Raw genomic sequence first — 18,604 nt, 5'->3', positions numbered from 1 at the left:
TTAATAGAAATTATTCCAAAATTATCTTAGGTCACAAATAACTACTATCCCACATAAAAAAGGAAAAATCCCATCCAGTCAAGGAAAGGTTTCTTGTGTATGTTTCCATAGCAATGAGTTTATGCACTCTCAAACTTTGTCTGGCTAGTCATCCACTCATTCAGTCCCTTGGAGAAAACCAGAGACTAATGATACCATTCAGGACATGGACATGTTAAGTTCATGGTGGATACTGCTGCTATAAAAATACTCAGGACTTAAGAGAATTCCTCTGCTAAAAGATCCCAAAATGCTTTATAAAAAGCATTAGTCATTCCTCAAAACTGCCCTTTGAGGTAGGTCAGTATTATTATCCCCATTTTAACAGAAGGAAAACTGAGGCACATTGTAGTTAAGTGACTTGCCCAGGGTCACATAGGAAGTCAGTGGCACAGTGGTAGGAGAGGTCCTGGCCTTAACTACCAGCATAACATTGCCACATTGATTTCTTCAACCTCTCACGCTGACCCATTCGAGTTACACTTGCAGAGGATACTCTCAGGATACTAGCAAACCAAGGAGAAAATTTTTCATTTTAAATGCTACAGCCGTCTTTTAATCTAAAAAATTATAAATCAAATACATTCAAATTACTTCCACCCTCTATCAAATGTGGGCACTCAATAGAACAGCCCTAAGAAAAGTTTCCAGAATGAAGCCCGGAAGGGAATCCTGCAAATAGCTGTACTGAAAATTCTCCAGGCAGGCCCCTTCTTCCACCAGCTACTTCTGTAGGCTGTCAGGTGCAAAGGTCCTCCACAGAGGAAGTAAGGGGGAGGAGCAGAGGGCAGGCTCATATGCAACACTGATTAGAAAAGATGTAAGGCACCCAAATAAGTTGTTAGCATACCCACAAAGCAAGGACTGTTAGAAATTCAGACTCTTGATCAGATCTGAGTTTCTGGATCATTAATGTGTTACTTGAATTGACCTTTTAGAATCTTGAAAAAAGTGTTCCTTGCTCAGCAGATACACACCCACCTACACACCCCCATATACACTGGGCCCCTCAGCCTGAGGAACTCAGTCCAGCCTTGTGTAGGGTTATGGTATGGATCAGATCCATGGAACACAATTAGAAGAGAAAGTTGTTTTTATTTTTCTTATACTCTAAAGCAGGCACCTGATGATCTGTGGAATTGAAACCACCCAATAGATTTCCAAGGGGTAGGTGCACATAGGCTAGCAGATATAAACTAGTGATCTTCCATTCAGTTTTTTCCTATTGAGATGATCAGCTCAAAAGAGAAGGATGCCGGTAGTGTAGACTAACCCCCTGTAGCCTCTATTCAATTAATGCAAGAAGAAAGGCTGTCTTCTCTTCCACCATCGGGGCTTAACAGTAGGCAGAGTATTTGGTGTTGTACAATTGCAATCTTAGAGTAAAAAGTCAAGTTTCTGCGTTAACTACTGAGGTACAGGGACAGGAGTGTTCCAAAGTTTTGTTAGTTTCATACATCTTCTATGCTATTGTCTGCCCTAGGCTGTGTTGTGGGGAATGCTGGTTTGCTTAAGAGTCTGTTCAGCAAATTTCATGATATCAGATCCCAAGTCCCCGTGAAAGCTTTACAGTACACCTTGGTTCGAGGGAACAGGGCCTCCTTTCGAAGTAAGGCACTTTGGAACTTGCCTTTGCTTCTTGCATATCCCCAGTGAAGACGAGGCTCCCTTCTACTTCCACAAGCATTGCACTGTCAGCTGGGGGCACTGACTCAGACTGGGCAGACTTGCTGAGCAAGCAGGGGGCATCCAACCTGCTCTCTGGTTCTGACCCAGACACAGGAGACAGAAAACAAACCCTCTTTTCCTCTGTGGCTGGCTCACTGGCACAGCACGGGCATTTGGCTTGGTTGTGTCTCATGAGAGAGCCTCTCTGAGCTAAGGATGTTTCTAGTACAGTTTGCCAGCCTTGTCTTGAGTCATCAGCATGGCAGGGGAATGCAGGGATGTAAGGTGGAGACACTCTGGAGGCCAAATGAAAGTAGCAGCTAGCTACTTTATATACAGAGAAACAGTGGTTCAGTGACCCTGAGCATTTCTGTCTGCAGGAGAGGGAACTGCCTGGACAGCAAGAGCCATCACTACCTCTGGATCAACACAAAGGAAGCTGCCTGTCCACAGAAAGAAGGCAGTGTCAGGGAAGAGAAAGAACCGGTAGGACAAGGGACAGAAAGGGAAAAGCCAGGAATCAAGAATCAGAGGGATTCCTGCCTCGTCCCCCAGGCAGTTCTATACACTAGGCTAGATGTTAACAGAGCAAGGAATGAGCAAAAGGGGGTGACACTGGGGAGAAAGTTTTACCCATTCCAAGGAGAAATCAAATTAATGGATTTTATTTGCTCGTATAACCATTTTTCAAATCAGGACGCCCAACAGCATAGTCAGTAACCTTCTGAATCCCCTGGCAATGTGTTCTTAGAGGCTTTCCTTTGTAAAGTTATCTCTCAGGAACTGCCTATACACTCTGCCCCTTAAACCCTCCATCCTCTGCCCAGCAGCAAGGGGGAAATAGACAACTCCTTCAAAGTTTCGTTAAGCATCCCTCTTTCAGGGATCCCTCTAAGTGAAATATTTTAGCGTTCCAAGCAAAGTGTATATATTTGTATATAAAATGTTGGACCCAACTCCACCTCCTAAAACCCTTTGTTCGGATGTCTGGAAATGCTGCAGCCATCTCGAAACTATGAGAAGAGCTGACCAATATTCTGAGATGGCAGAGCAGAAAGATGAAAGAACTTTGATGATTCTGTGAGCTGCCAGACTCGCTAATTCTGGAGACATTCAACCTCAAGACTTCTTGTTATATGAAATAAGAAATCTCCCTGTTATGTAAGAAAAGAAAAGAAAAGAAAAAAAAAAAAACACCTTCCCCAACAGAGACCAATTTTATTGCAAATCAAATGCTTCTTCATTATCCCCAGCCTAAACAATATTGAAACCTTGACATTTGGTTTTGTGTTCTAGCATTGCCAAGCTCCGTGGCCATTCCCTATTCAGAGTCAGGAGAGAAAGGAAGCATGCTATGTGGTGGCGCTTGAAGTCCTCACTAGATAGGCAGTTATAGATATGAGCGTGGCAGGAGCTTCCTCTTGCCTTGTTTCTCACCCTACTCCCATCCTTATTTACTGATCATGCTATGCATGCTCACTCTCTCTCCTGACAATCTACCTGCTTAGAAAAGCCTTGTGCCAAATAATTTTCTATTCCAACTAGCAAAAGCGTGAGCTGAAGATAATCAACAGGGGCATTCTCAGAAAATTTTGCTGTATTTCTAGCTTGAGCCACCTCCCCTGACAGCTCAAGGAAAGAGAGTTATCTGGGGCAAAGGCCACTAGTGTTACACTACAGAAAGGTTGTCTAGGCTTTGGAAATTTGACATCCACCAAAGACTGACCAGCTGCTTGCCTGGGAGGCAATGAGGGGGAAGAGAAAGGAAGGTGATAGGAACAAAGCAAAGAGAGGGACAATGGAACTAGAAGGTAAGAGAAGAAATAAGAATATCAGCTTAGCATCATAAAGGCAGAGTTGTTGGCTTTCAATACTTTTGCATTTTTAAAAGAATACTGTACTGGAATAGGTTAATGTCATCATCTTTAGCATCCTGTTAGCATTATTCAGTAGTTAATAAACAGAACATTAAACCTCTGCCCCACTGGCTTTTGAAAAAGAACCTGAGGAACTCAAACTCAGCCACTCTTGTAGCTTCCATCTCCAGTTCTCTTAATCCTGGCCTGGATGGCAGCCTTGGACACTTTCTTCCGGTCATAAGCCAGACCGAGGGCAGCCATGCAGTCGATGAAGAAGGTGGTGAAGTTGACGTGCCAACGGTACTCGCTGGTGGAGTAGTCGTAGGGAAAGGAGTGGTGGTAGTTGTGGAAGCCCTCACCTGGAACAAAAGCAAAGAGAAGTTATGGAGCTCTACTGAAGACTGCTGTCTTCCAGATCTTTGCACACCTGTTACCTAGCAGAGTACCTCAAACCTGGTGGAAGCTCTGTTGTTGAATGAATGAGTGCTTGCAGCCTTTTCTACTCTAAACCAGATAGATCTCCTCATACACATCAAAAGAAATGTTTGGAGAAACACTGGATCTGGGAAACCATGGCTATCCGGGAGCCTTTGTAGGAGGAGGACTGGTAGTTTCTCTCAAGAGATTGCAAAATGGCTGGAGAGAAACTGTCATTGTTTCGAACAGATTTTAGACTGGGAAATTCCAGAGCTTCGCTAAGTATTGGTCTGGGACCCTGAGGGCTCTGTGTATATGGGCATGTGTTAGGGTGGGGAGTGGAGACAGTTCAGAATGAAGAACTTCTGCTGTGTTTCTCACAAAGGTGAGCAAAGGAGCACACCTTTCCCCCACTGTCCTTATATTATTACCCCTGAGGGCTGGAGGTACCAACACAACATGTGGCAATAGCGCAAAGCCAGAAGAAAGGAGGCCCAGCCCAGGGGCCTGAGTTTCCTCAGCCACTGCTGGTTCAGAGCGGGCTGCTCTAGTTCCTAATTCTTTGAGCTTTGACTCTGATGAATGAGTGATGCTGACAAGGCAGAAGCTTTCTGAGGGAAGAGTCAAAATGGTTATATGTTCCCTCTAACCCCTGGGATTCTACGAACTATTGGAATAGGCAGTTCATTTTGCTGGATGGAGGAAAACAATGAAATTCTGGATTCAGGATAATTTCTGTAATGGGCAAAGCTTTGGAAACTCTACAAAGAGTTTGCCAACCTTGGTAAGATTCTTCTTTCTAACCTCATTCAACAATACTGACCTTTATCACAGGCCAGGAATAAAGAATGGCTAATAAAAGAGCTTGTTGGACCCTTTGAAGAAAAAAGTACCCCAGGTAGAGTAGTAATGATATTAATAATAAGCAAGTGAAGGAAGTCCTGCAAAGTAAATGACACCACTCAGGACGTCAAACCAAACCTATTGCCATCAAATCAAATTCTGACTCATAGCGACCCTAGTAGTACAAAGCAGAACTGCCCCGTAGGGTTTTCAAGGCTGTAAAACTTTACGGAAGCAGACTCGCCACATCTTTTTCCGGCAGAGCAGCTGGTGGGTTCCGACCGCCAATCTTTTGGTTTGCAACCAAGCACTTAACCACTGTGCAACCAGGGCTCCTCATCGAGTACATTAAACCCCCATTGTCATCGAGTCAATCCCGATCCATAGCAACCCTACAGGACAGAGTAGAACTGCCCCGTAGAGGTTCCAAGGAGCACCTGGTGGATTTAAACTGCTGACCTTTTGGTTAGCAGCCTAACTCTTAACCACTAAGCCACCAGGGTTTCCATCCAGTACATTACAAGGCATATATTCCCTCTGTGACATCTGATTATCCACAGTGTGAACTGAGTATGAGGGTGGGTTAAGCCCAAGGCTAAAGATACCAGAGAGTATTACCAATTTCCATAAATGGTTTTCCAGCTAGGCTCTGTATTACCACTAAACAGGCCTAAACTTACCAGATTTAAAACTGAATCAGAGGCACACAAAGATAAGGGAGAAAAAAAAAAAAAAAGGAGGGCCAGAAGATGCTAGAAGAACAAAGCTTTGCAATTGGGGCAGCAAGAGACAGCCCAAGAAAGGCTCAAGGGAGGAGGTAAGCTTTGGCAGAGAGAAGAAGAGCATGTGACTGTGGGGGAAAACGCAAAAAAGATTAGCATGTCAGGAAACAGAGCTGGAGGGGAACGAAGGGTGAGGTGATAAGGGAGGAGAGCAGTTACTAGGACGGCAGGTATGGAGACTTGAATGATAACTGAAACAAAGTAAGAGGCAACTGGTAGTTATGGAGAGGCTAGAGCTGGGGAAGCTCATTATAGACTCCTTTGCAACACTGGACAAATCTTCATTCCAGCAAATCCCGTTTCTATGAAAATCTCAGACTTGTACAGCCTAGGTAATTTATTTCAAACATGGTTCAAAGCAAGAGATAGGAAAAAATGCCTTTAGTCAAGAGAGTAAAGATGGTCAGTGTTGAGAACATGAAGGAAGATTTTCAACACAGAAAAAATGTGTTAGGCCATGGTGTGCATAAATATGTGGAACGGGGTGGTGCCTAGGGAATATTGGATGGCCAGTAGCACTGATCACTGGTGAGGAAGAGGAGCCCACTGGTCTGCTTAAGGAAAATGAATTAGAGGCCTTCGTCAGGGTACATAATTCAGCTGGACAGAGTAATAGACAGAAAATGGAGATGGAAGGTAGAGCCCTGTTGTCTTAGACCCTGGCTGGCAGTTGAGACTGGAATTAAAAAGAGAAATAAGTTCATAAATTAGATCAAGGAGCAGGAACTTGTGGTCGAACTGTTTCCTAGCGGGATTCGTTAGCCATGTTAGGGGAGGGGGTGTCCCTGGCACAGAATAAAAGTAGAAGAGAGAGAAAAAGGACAAGACAAGAGTGGTAGGTGGTGGTGGTAAAGGCCACCAACAGTTGCCCTGATGCCCTTCGTGTTGGCACAATGAGCAATGATATGACTTGTCTGGATATAGTGGAGAGATAAAAAAGAAAAGTTTATTGAACTAAGCTGTAATTATTTATTCAACATTTTTTACAGCATGTTTAAATATAAAACAGGAGGCCTACAGGCCAGCCAGATGCCCCTATTGTTCCATTTATGCATTCCCTGCCTCAGGCAAGGTTATAGTCCAGCCCAGAGGTGACTGGAAAATGGAAAACTCCAAGGGACTTATACATAGTACCTGGAGATTGTTTTGGAACCTGGAATCAAAGGAATTGTCATTTTTTTATCCCTTCCTCTGTATATAAGACTTTTTGCCTGATTCTCATAAAGGTTTTCTGATATATTGGCCCCGAAAATCAGCCCACAAAAACCCTATGGATCACAACTGTCCGACTCACAGTCGATCATGGCGATGGCTCAGGACCAGGCAGCATTTCATTCTATCGTGTGCGGGTCGCCACGAGTCGGGCTAACTCTACAGCAGCTAACAGCTTTATAGTGGAAAAACTGAGAGATGAAAATATACAAAAAGGCTAACTTGGTTTCTCTAATCAACAGACCAACTAGATCTGGTCTTGCTGTGGACTGCTGACTTACCTACAGCTCCCAATGAAACCAGGATATTCTCTCGGGGGCTAATGTTCTTATCATAAGGGCGATAGCCGTAGAGGTGGGCAGCACTGTTCACCAGCCAGGTGACATTGAGCACCATGGTGTAACGCAGGAGAGTGGCAAGAAACAAGCTGTGTTGAAAAGTTTCACCCCAGAAATACCATGGCACAAGGGTGGGCACGATGAAGCACATCAACAGGATAGCGGGTTTGTAGTATCTACATGGAGAGATAGTACATTAAGTCAGCGGAGAGAAGACTCTCAGACCTACCTGGATTTCCCACAATCATTGGGCTGGCCTTTCTGTTTCCTCCTACATGAGTAGTGTGTCAGAAAACAGAGCAAGAGGGGACGGGTGGGAAATCTTTTGAGAATGTCTTGTTATTCTCTCACTTTTTGGATGAGGTCACGGGGAGGGGTTAAGTGACTTTCTAGGATCATACCACTAGGAACTAGTGGAGCAAGGATTGGAATATTCCTCTTCTGACTCTAAATCCATTGCTCTTTTTTACTACAGCATAATGCCACACTGGTAAAATAGGTGAGGTCCAAATTTAAAACTAATAAACTGAGCTCTCCTTCCCAGGCTGGTTTTCCATTCTGCTTTTGGGCTCCTTTCTCTTGCCCATCAGCGCTCTTTTACAGAGTCTGTGTTTAGTGTCGTGCCTCCTATTTCCTGCTAGCTACCCTCTAATCCTTTGCTCTTCTTTTCCTCAGAGAGGCACACTAAGTATCCTTGACCGCTTGTAGATCTCTGTCCCTCTGGAGGCCCTGTCCGATTCTTCTCTCATATGTAGACCAGGCCATTGACATTCTAAGAGAATTGACTTCCTACTTCCCTTCAGCAGTCAAGTCTTACACTTTTATGTCCCAAGCATCCAACCCCTTTCCATTCCTACCACTTCATCCCTGGCATGGCTCCTCATTACCTGTTAACTTGTAGTTACTTCCTAATTTGTATTCCTGCCTCTCATCTCTTTGGCTCAGTGGCTCCTTTCACCTGTTCTCGGAGTGAACTTTCTAAAGCACATTTTTGACTATGTCACATTCCTGCTCAAAAAAAACTATAAATAGCTTCCTATTGCCTATTGAATTAAATCCTGGATTAAAAAAAAAAAAGAAAATCCTACAAGAATGGCATCAGCCTCTCTTTCCAGTCTTATTTCTTACCACACCCTATACTTCAAGCAAAAGGACTATCCCTGAAACATGCTTCATGCATTAGTTCAGTATGTTCTGTTTGCACTGCCTGCCCCCCCATGCTACCCCCGAACTATCAAAATCCCTACCCATCCAGCAGACTTGATCCAGTGCTACTCTTCTCAAAAATCCTTCCCTGATGTTTCTCACTCCTCCCCTTTGTGCCTCTCCTGGTACAGAGTATATTCTACCTTGTATCATGGTTCTTCGGGTACTTGGTTTATCCTCTCACACCTCAACAGTCTACAGACTCCTTGAGGGTAAAGTCTATGCCATATTCATCTTTGTATCCATGGCTGTTCAAGGTCAATAAACATTTGTTGAATTTAATTGATTTAATTAAGATAGCTCAGAGAGAAAGGAACAGAGCAAGTCTATGGCTGTAAGCCTGTGGAACATTAAAAGTTGGAGTTTTCAATTATGATTTTATACATGCAAACCCAGTAATTTCTCAGCTTATGTTTCATAAATCCTAGGAGAAAAGGGGGGCTCCCAAACGCCAGGTGCTCAGGCCATATCCCCAGCTCCGTAATCACTTCACTCACTTCCTCTGGAACATCACCACCTTCTCAGCTTTTAGGTCAGACAAGTCCAGCAAACTGCCCTTCTCTTTGACAGCTGGGTGTTTGCGCACAAGCAGCCAACCCACGTGAGAGAAGAAAAAGCCACGTCGGGAATTGTGAGGATCAGCATCCGTTTCAGAAAACTTGTGGTGGGCACGGTGGTCTCGGGCCCATTCATAAACATCGTTCTGGAGGGACAGAGAAGAGAAATGTAGGCTTGAGGGCAGACACCCTCTTAGGGGAATTCCCACGGCTCTCAGCCCAACTGCTCCAAATACCCAGGAGTCTGGCCTCCAAAGGAGGGAGCCATGGAGTTGTCTCCTCTTCTCCCAACTTGGTACTGAAGGGGAGAAGCAACTTAAAAGTCTCCAGACTACATGGATAGGACTGGCTGCTTCTTGAAGATTCTATGGTGGTTGGATTGGAGATCATACAGAGCTCAGATAGTTCTAAGGTTGAGGGATGAGGCTGCAGAGAGCTCCATTCTGATGTCCTTGGCAAGAGACTGCTCATATAACCCACTAACAAGGCCGGGCATGTAAGTCAAGATCATGACCCATTTCCAAATGACCTGCGGGTTTCTCTGGGACTCTTATCTCTTAAAGAATGTGCCAGTATCTTCCATTTCTTCCTTTTGCCTCACAGGGACACTGTCAGGAACCTTTAAGGTATGATATGCTACATCAGAGATATTATGCAGCTGTGGGAAGTACCTGGGATATGCATGGTGAAGAGGATTGGTTTCCTTTTTTTCATCTCTTGCTCCAAGCTAAGCCCCACACCACATGCTATCCTTTGCCCATTGCTACCACTTAATAGCTATCTTATGAGAATCCCCTTTCCCAAATTCCCTTCATTCTATCTTTGCTATAAAACTTTCTCCTCAACACTTGACTCAGCCAGCCGAACAGCCCAGGATAGGACCAAAATTGGTCTTCTGACCTCTCAGTGACTCAGTTTCCTCATCTGTAAAATGAGGATGATAATAACAGTATCTCCCTCTTAAAACTGTTGTGAAGATTTAATGAGGTATTCTATGCCAAGTGCTTAGAACAATGCTGGGCACACAGTGCTATAAAAGTATTATCTAGAAACAACAGAGTTTGTAAATCTGTGAAACACAAAGTTTAATCCCACTGTGGTGAGGTCCTAAAATATTCCCCTAGAATAGTCACTTATTATCCAATATCTGCCCAGGGAGTCAGGGCAGAGAAAGCTGGGCTCAGTCCCTGGCTTATGCATTGCGGCCCCTTATGAAGAAGGACCACAACAGCCAGACTGTGTGATAACACAGGGACCACATATTCAAAAAAAATCCTATGTCTACAGAGTATTTCCTGTTTACCTCCTTGTCATGGATTGAATTGTGTCCCCCAGAAATATCTGTCAGCTTGGCTGGGTCATGATTTCCAATATTGTATGATTGTGTAATCTGATGTGATTTCCTTATGTGTTGTAAACTCTATCACTATGATAAGATTATATGTGATCTCCTTATGTATTGTAAATTCTATCACTGTGATGAGGTTATACTGATGAGGTTTACAAGATTAGATAGTGGCTTAATGCAATCTCTTTTGAGATATAAAAGATAGAAATGAGCAGAGACACATGGGAACCTCACACCACCAAGAAAGCATGCCGGGAGCAGAGCGTGTCCTTTGGACCTGAGGTTCCTGCACAGAGTCGCTCCCAGACCAAAGGAAGATTGATGACACGGACTTTCCTCCAGAGCTGAGAAAGAAAGTGTTCCCCTGGAGCTGACGCCCTGAATTTGGACTTGTAGCCTACTGGACTGTGAGAGAATAAATTTCTCTTTGCTAAATCCATCCACTTGTGGTATTTCTGTTATAGCAGCACTAGATGACTGAGACACTCCTATTTCTCTTTTCCTGTGCTTTATGGACTTAAGGACCGAGTTTGCACTTGAGATGACTACAAGGAGAGAGGGAAAAAAGTGAAATGGCTGCCCAGGTGTTGCTCCTCTCCAGGCACCATCCCCTCTGTTCTGCCCCTAAAGATCATCAATAGAGTCGAGAAAGGAAAGCTGAGCTGAGCAGGCTTCTTACCTGGAACGCCATCGTGTTGCAAATGATCAGGAAGACACGCAGAGGCAGCCGAGCTTTGTAAGTTCGGTGGCTCCACAGGCGATGAGCTCCTGCTGTTATGCCCAGGGCACTCATCATATAGTAGAAAAACACTGCCAAGAGAAGACAGTGGGGGTGTTGTCACTAACTGGAGTGAGTTCCACCTGGGAAAGCCCATCACAGGATATTCATTCCCCTGATGCTAGAGTCTGTCTTCTTTAGGCTTCAGGTGAGGACCTGCTTTGCCTTGAACTCTAGGGATATCTTGGTCTCTCAGATTTTACCACTTAAAATATACCACCATCACCACCCCCTCCACCCCCATCCTCTCAGCCTAGGAATTGAGATAAGGAGTAGTACAGCAGTCCCAGGAACTTTAGGAAGGCAGGGGAGAGAATGGGGTTCTCATTATGCAGCCGTTTGTCATTCTGAGTCTGGTGGGACACTTATCATCTGTCCTACCTCCTTTGACCTTCCACTAACCTTCTCCAAGGTTTTAAGAACCACAAGCTACTCCTGCAGAGCTTAGGATCCATAAGCAAGGGTGATATTAAAATTTTAATAGCCAGTGTGGCTTGGGCACTGACCAGTCAGGGCACTGGAGGCTCTCTACTGGGCCAGGCATTACTAATTGCTGAGTTGTGGGTGGTTGGTAGGTCCTAGGGGAGGGCCTGTATGGTAGGAGGCACTCAGGGGACTCAGAACTATGACTATTTACCAACTGGTACAAAAGCATTTAAATTTTTAGCAGGCAGTATGGCCACACTAGGGAAAAATCAGCCCTGTACATAAGTCGTATCTGCAGTGTCTTAAGCTTTACCAATAATTTTCATACTCTAATTAAATTCATTGGATACCTTGAATAGGTTAGTAGTATTAATATCCTTACTTTGCAGTTGAAGAAATAGATGCTCAGAGAGATGAAATGTTTATCTGCGGTCCCATGGCTATTGAGAAATGGAGCCATGGTTTGAATCTAGGTTTCCTGTCAACAAGCAGTTCATGTTTTTGTTACACCTCCCAAGATATGTACACAGTTCCTGTGTCTCTCTGCAACATCCCTCTGTCAGCTCGTATTCCTCTGGACAAGGCTCTTTCTAGACACTGGCGAGATGTACTCAAAGCTGTCAATGGGGCACCCTAACATTGTACAGCCCCATCTTCCCGGAGGCTCAGGGGGTGCCAGGTATAATCTCTAACTGGGAAGTGGGTTGCTGGGGTATCCATCTTCCTGTTTAGTAGCTCTAGAAGGCAGGGGCTGAGGCCTTGGTAGAGCAGGCGAGATTAATAGCAGTGACTATTGACAATGTTTCATTCCTAGGGAAACAGCTAGAAACAATGGGCCCTCAGTGGCCACAGCATTTAGTTGCAGTTGGAGACACCACACATTGTAACAAATTGTCCCGTGTCCTTCTGCAGCCACAGACACCAGCTTCCTGAACAGCCCCCTTCTCTCCTCTATCCTACCTTCCTCCATCCTATCCTGGTCCTCCTACAGGATCCTGAGGAGAGTCATACAGCCAGAGTCTATCCCAATGACAGTTTTATCCATACTCCCTCTGAGCTGGGATTAAGGACCCAGGTGATTTCTTGTCCTCAAACCAGGTAGTGATAACTTCCCAGTTACACAAATATATGCCTTGGGACCTGGAAAAACAACAGTTGAGCCAGAGCCCCCCCCCACAGTGACCAAGGAGGTAGAAAAATGGGCATTAAAGCAGAAGCACTCAGCTCAGAAAGCACATGAGATCCCAGTATTAGTAGGGGAGTTGGGAAAAGAACCCAGGCACTCTAGTGCCTTTTTCTGTTAACACCTCTGAGCCTATCAAATAAACCCAAAAAACCAAACCCATTGCCACTGAGTTGATAGAGACTCATAATGACCCTACAGGACAGAGTAGAACTGCCCCCATTAGGGTTTCTAAAGCTGTAAATCTTTACAGGAGCAGACTGCCACATCTTTCTCCTGCAGAGCAGCTGGCAGGTCTGAACTGCTGACCTTTTGGTTAGCAGTTGAACACTTAACCACTGCACCACCAGGGCTCTTTCTGCCTATCAAACAGAGGAGCGTAAATCAGTTGGAGATGCATTCCTTCTCTCATTGATGGTTAAGCAAAATCTCATAGCTTTGGCCCTAAGAAAGGGACTACAGAGGTTTAGCCCCTTGGCCCTCAGGGTTGCCAGAGATGTCTCTTCAGCCCTACTCTAAGGCCCTTCTGAGAGGCTCCAGAATAAAAGGGACACAAGGCACGCAGATAAGGCAAGACAAGGCGAAGCCAAGCTCCTCTACTCTGTGGGTAGGAAGAGAAGATGAAACCTCTGGCCCCTTTCATCCAAAATCCCCATTACAAGATGTTCATTCCATCAGCTAAGTTACCTACCAAAGGGCCTGGGGAAAGGAAAAAAGGTCTTGCTGAAGCCCAGTCACTAGAAGCCCCACTCAAGTCACCATCCAGTCTCTGTGTGCCATGTCTCTCTATCCAAAGGCACAGCACACACCCATAGGTGGGGCTCCAAAAAGGCAGCGGGCACAGCCCTGGCTTTGGGATAGCGTTCCGCTCCCTGCTCTAGCAGCCGAGGATGAGGACCAAGCAGAGGCAGTCTGGCTACACGGGACTCCCTGAGGCCTACAGAGATGGTACTGAGTGGAGTCCTAAGGTTGGAAAGCGCCTGTAGGTGACAAAGCTACTTGTGAAGATGCCCTTCTTTGGGAAAAGGGGAAGAAAGAGGAGTCCACAGTCTCTCTGGGAAGTCCTTATCCCTGCTGTTGATTCCCCATGCTACAACTGACTAGGTTCTCAGAGGGGCTAGAGAACAGATGTCCCCCTCCCCTCACAAATTTAAGAGCCCTTCCTGGTCTGCAGATGATCTGATTTCCTGTACCTGGTCTGCTCTTATTCAGCAATAACACACCTGTAACCTAAGAAACAGTACCTTCCTAATCCTCAAAAAGTACTATTGCCCCATTTTGTACCCAGAAAAATTGAGATTTCTGAAAAAAGCGTTCTTCCAAGTTGTATTCACTTCACTATCTGTGGCACCTAGAGGACTTCAGTGAACAAATCCCGTCACCTTTAGAAAGCTAAGAGGCCACAGGGGAAACAGCTAAAACTTGGCTCTCCAGTTCTTCTATATAACCACCCTCCAAGAGTGCAGCTGCCAGCAAGCACCCCACACCTGAGACTGCTCTGGGAACGGCGGAGCTTGTTTTCTGGAGAGAGTGCTCAGGTTCACTGTTCCTCTGAAAGAAGGGCAGAAAGTAGCATTTTGGGGGCCCTGGGTCTCTGAAGCTGCCTGCTCTCCCCTTTCCAACTCAGGCTTATGGTGGCAGAGGTGAAATGCCTGCAAAGCACACACTGATGGATCCCTGAAAGAGGTGAGCTCCGGGCAGGTCAGGGACACACTGGGAACTGCTCCCGTCTCATTGCAGCAGCCTCAGGGTGCCTGGCTGTCCCTGGCAAGGGAGGAGGGTATGGGTCAGGGAGCACTGGGGTTAAGAGAGAGGGGCTGGAGCAGGGTAGATGGGGAGTGGGGCATGAAACATTTCTTCAGCCTTAGTTCATGAAGCCACTGGTCTAGTCCCATATTCCCATGCCTCTCCAGTAGGGGCTGGGACTCTTGTGGCTGGCAGGGCTGAGACAGGCAACCATGCAAATGACTCAAACTGAAGATTGCCTTTCAGGGCAAGCTGCCTCTCTGGCACAGGTCTATTCAGTTCAAAGCCCGCAGGTGGTCTCAGGGCTCCCCCACAACACCCATGTTAAAGGGGCCCCAGAACTGACACTCCTGCATCCCAATCCCCCCAGGCTGTGTTCCAGCCCACTTAGCCTCTCAGGCCACCAAAGAGAAAACAACGACAGAAGGAGCGGGTGCCCTGGCTCTGTGTAAGATCCCACCATATTAAGACAGTGGTGAGAAAACTGGGGTACTGGGTCAGGAGGAGGAGGACAAGGGCATCTGCTTACCCCAGAGCCAGGTGTAGAACTGGCCGGTGGGAAACAGTATGATCCCATACAGGGCTCCCAAATGTAGCAAAAACATAAGGATGATGTTTCTCCAGACATACTCAGTCTTGGGCCTTGGACCCTCCTTATCCTTGTAGGTTGGGTCATAGATATCATCTTTCATTTCCGGGCGGATTTCTTCCTCCAAGTGTACCAAAGTCTTCTCCAACTTGCCTCCTTCATTCTGCAGCATTTTGGAGGGAGGCGCTGTGATGGTGGTGGTGGTTGTGTAGGAGCTAGACATCTGGAAGGGAGAGGACGCAGAGAGTCAGGAGGAGAGAACCAGGAGACTACACGTGGACGCAGGAGGGACAACTTCACTCTCAAATAGAGGCAGGGGAATGGTGGAGCACCGGCATCAACCCTGCCCCATTCCCCAGGCGAACTGGGGGCGGGGTTTACCCGGAGCTGAAAGAGGGGAAAGTTCCCAGGAACTGTGCAGATAGACTGGGGGGAGAAACCTCAAGGTGAAGGGGCAATAAGGAGAAGTAAAAGACTCCCACCCCTATACACATACAAAGGAAGTCCCCACAGACATTCACAAAGGTACCGCCACGACTGGATTGTTCTTCATTTTAAAGCTAAAGAAACAAAAGCTGTTTACTTATTACAATCCACCTTCTCTATAAACTGAACAAAGTCAGTTCGCAAAAGGTGGCAAGTCCTCCTCGGAGCTCTCAACTCTCTCTCCCACCAACCAGTCACCTAGAAGTCCCAGCAGCGCCCGCGAACCCGCGGGCTGGGGGGCTATTGCTTGGAAGCTCACCTCTTCTTGCAGCAAGTGGACCGGCATGTCGGCTCTCGGATGCTGGAATCACTTTTCCAGGGCTGAGACTGCGGAGCTGAGTTCCGGTCAGCCGGCACAGAGGGTGGACTTCTGTTCCGGATCCCGCTCTTTGCGCGGCGGTGTGCGGCACTGCACTCGGAGCCCTTCTCTGCTCCTCGTGCGCTGGATCCGTGTCCGGGCCGGGTCCGCAGTGCCGAGACCTCCCGAATCTTGGAATTTAAAGGCTACAACCGGCAGTGGGTGACGATTTCCAGTATTTCCTCAGACCCCTTTTATTCGCTGCCAACAAGGGCCAAAGTGCGCGTGGCCGGCTGGCCGAGGCTGCCCCGCGTGGAGGTGCCGGAGGACTGGCGAGGGGAGGAGACAGAAAGCCGAGGCGTGCAGGGGCCAGGGCTGTATTACCGGGATGCTGCAGACACCGCCGCTGCCGCTGGGGAAATGCTAATGATGCCTCTGTAAACTCTGGCGCGTCATTGGCCAAAGGGAATTTGGTGCCACCTCGTCCTGCCATTGCCATTGGCTCGGCGCAATCTGCTGTTCCCTCTGCCGCGAGCTCCTCGCTCCCCCTCCCCTCTCTTTCTCCTTTCCCTCTCTTCCTCGGGCCGCTGGGCCTTGGCCCGGCACCCCGCGGCCTCGGAGGCGCTCGGGGGGTTTCTTTCTGGAAGAGGGAGAAGACCCGGCCGGGGGTCGGGGGGTGGGAACAAGCTCAGGACTGGCCCATGAGTACCACGGGTGGGTGGACGCTGGGAAAGTTTCGCTGGAAACAGTGGGGAAGCCACGGTTGCGACTACTACTTCCAATTCCAGCCAATCTTCTCGTTTCCAGAGAGGCACAGGAGGGGAGACGTGGCTTCAACCAGAGAATGTAAAAAGGGCTCTTGAAGCCCTGTCCCCTCAGTCTGGAGTCCCCAGGGCTGTGTCCTCTGCCGAACAATGGCTTTTCCCCGCCCACCAGCTATACTAGCTAACTAGAGACTGCATTCAACTCTGGCCCTATCTCCCTGACACACACCATTGCACAGACCTGCACTCAGATACACCTATAGGCGTACTTGCACGCGTGCCCAGTGTTCAGTCCCTGGGTACCTCAGCAAGGGACGCTCACCGTTAGGCACCAGTGAGTAATGTCATCCCTATGTCCACGTCTCCAGAACATGGGTGGGATGTTTTGGAGATTGTTTAGGTTGTCAGGTTGTTAATTTTTAAGTCTCCTTCATGGAAGAGGGCAGAGGTACAGACATGATCTCTTGCCTAGAAGCAGGTAAAGGGACTTGCATGGGGAATAAGAACAGCTAACAGCTATTGAATTGTTTTTGTTGTTAGTTGCCGTGGAGTTGGCTCCAACTCAGGACCACCCCGCGTACAACAGAAGGAAACATTGCCTGGTCCTGCGCTATCTTCACAATCATGCCCAAGTCCATTATTACTGCCCATTGTGTCTTTTGAATGCCTTCCAACCTAGGGAGCTCATCTCCCAGCACTATATCTGACAATATTCTGTTGTGATCCATGGTTTTCACTGGTTAATTTTTGGAAGTAGATTGCCAGGTCTTTCTTCCTAATCTGGCTTAGTGTGGAAGCTCCACTGAAACCTGTCCACCGTGGGTGACTCTGCTGGCATTTGAAATACCGGTGGCATAGCTTTCAGCATCATGGCAACACAAGGCACCACAGCACGACAAACTGACAGGCGGGTGGTGGATTGAATTATTACTGCAAGCCAATTCACATGAATCATCTGATTTAATCTTCACTGTGAACCTATGAGGTGAGTACTCCATTATTCCATGTTAAAGAGTCTCTTTAAGCTGAGATATGGAGAGATCAAGTAGTTTGCCTATGGCCATAGTACCCAGTAAGTGGTAGAGCTGGGATTTGAACGAAAGAAATATTGTAGTATAGCCCAAGCTCTTAATCTCTGCTTAGGACCATATTGCCCTGGGTCCCTGAGGTGCTTTGACCTCACTGACCTTGTCCCCACACCTTCTTTTCTGGGGCTGGGGGAGCCTTACCAAGAGAGTAGCTGTGGAGCTGGGCAGGCTATGCATTCTCCAGGCCTCTTTCCATATTCATGCCTCCCCAAATATTATCCCACGACCTCAGTGATTCTGCGCTGGCTCCTTATCCTTCCCTCCATGCCAATGAATGGCTTCTCAGGAAGACAGGCACTTGGGATTGCCTGGGAAGACTAAGTAGCTCCCTTGTTGGCTATTAATTTCAGGGTCAGGCCAACTCCCGAGTCAGTCACCAGATTTCTCCATTCCAGTCTTGGCTCCATGTCCAGTGTGAAAGTTCTGAATGAGACTAGGTGTTTTCAGATAAGGACAGGTCATCTAGTCAAGGTTCAGAAGTGCTCAGCGCAAAGAACAGAAGTCTATACTCATGCTGCACCCCTTCAGACTCTCTCTGCAATATCTGATTTACTTAATTCTGTACCAACTGCAGGGTTTACACTTCAAAGGAGAAGACTCAGGATTTCCTTTGGGAGGTGCCTTTTACTGTGGCTGAAACTAGCTCTGTCACTGGGACTGGCTTTCTTCTCCTTAACATTCTACCTTTGTTTCCTCCAGACCCTGGACTCCATCAGAAAACAGTCTGAAAAATCAGAGTCCCCTAGAAAGCTCACCTCTCAGTCATTTAGACTCAGGAAGATATTACTGCTGTTATTATTACTAAGTGCTAGGCCAGGTGCCATATCATTCATTTTCTTCCTAGGAAAATAAAGGAGAGGCCTGTCGAGACAAAAATGTAGAACTGGAGTATTGTATTTCTCTCTAAAGACAGGATGTTGCCCTGTAGGGAAAACTTTGGAAGTCTAGAAAAGTGTGATTAGGGAGAGGGAGCTTCA

General features: G+C 46.8%; 1 protein-coding gene and 1 pseudogene across 1 annotated transcript; both read right to left on the bottom strand.

Annotated features, from left to right (window-relative positions):
- Positions 1-1,518: 1,518 nt before the first annotated feature.
- Positions 1,519-2,713, bottom strand: LOC101353613 (uncharacterized; annotated as a pseudogene).
- An 854-nt stretch (positions 2,714-3,567) lies between these two features.
- On the bottom strand, positions 3,568-15,844 carry SCD (stearoyl-CoA desaturase). Its single transcript, XM_004370032.3, has 6 exons — positions 15,737-15,844; positions 14,932-15,214; positions 10,949-11,079; positions 8,862-9,067; positions 7,102-7,334; positions 3,568-3,925 (listed from the first exon to the last, which is right to left on the bottom strand). Exons 1-6 carry the CDS (start codon positions 15,761-15,763, stop codon positions 3,726-3,728), a joined length of 1,080 nt encoding a protein of 359 aa, XP_004370089.1. The 5' UTR covers positions 15,764-15,844; the 3' UTR covers positions 3,568-3,725.
- Between the last annotated feature and the right edge of the window lie 2,760 nt (positions 15,845-18,604).

This window comes from Trichechus manatus, unplaced genomic scaffold, assembly GCF_000243295.1.
Source record: "Trichechus manatus latirostris isolate Lorelei unplaced genomic scaffold, TriManLat1.0 scaffold00007, whole genome shotgun sequence".
Lineage (NCBI taxonomy): Eukaryota > Metazoa > Chordata > Mammalia > Sirenia > Trichechidae > Trichechus > Trichechus manatus.
The sequence above is the reverse complement of the archived record's forward strand: the minus strand, read 5'-3'. Positions and strand labels throughout refer to the sequence as shown.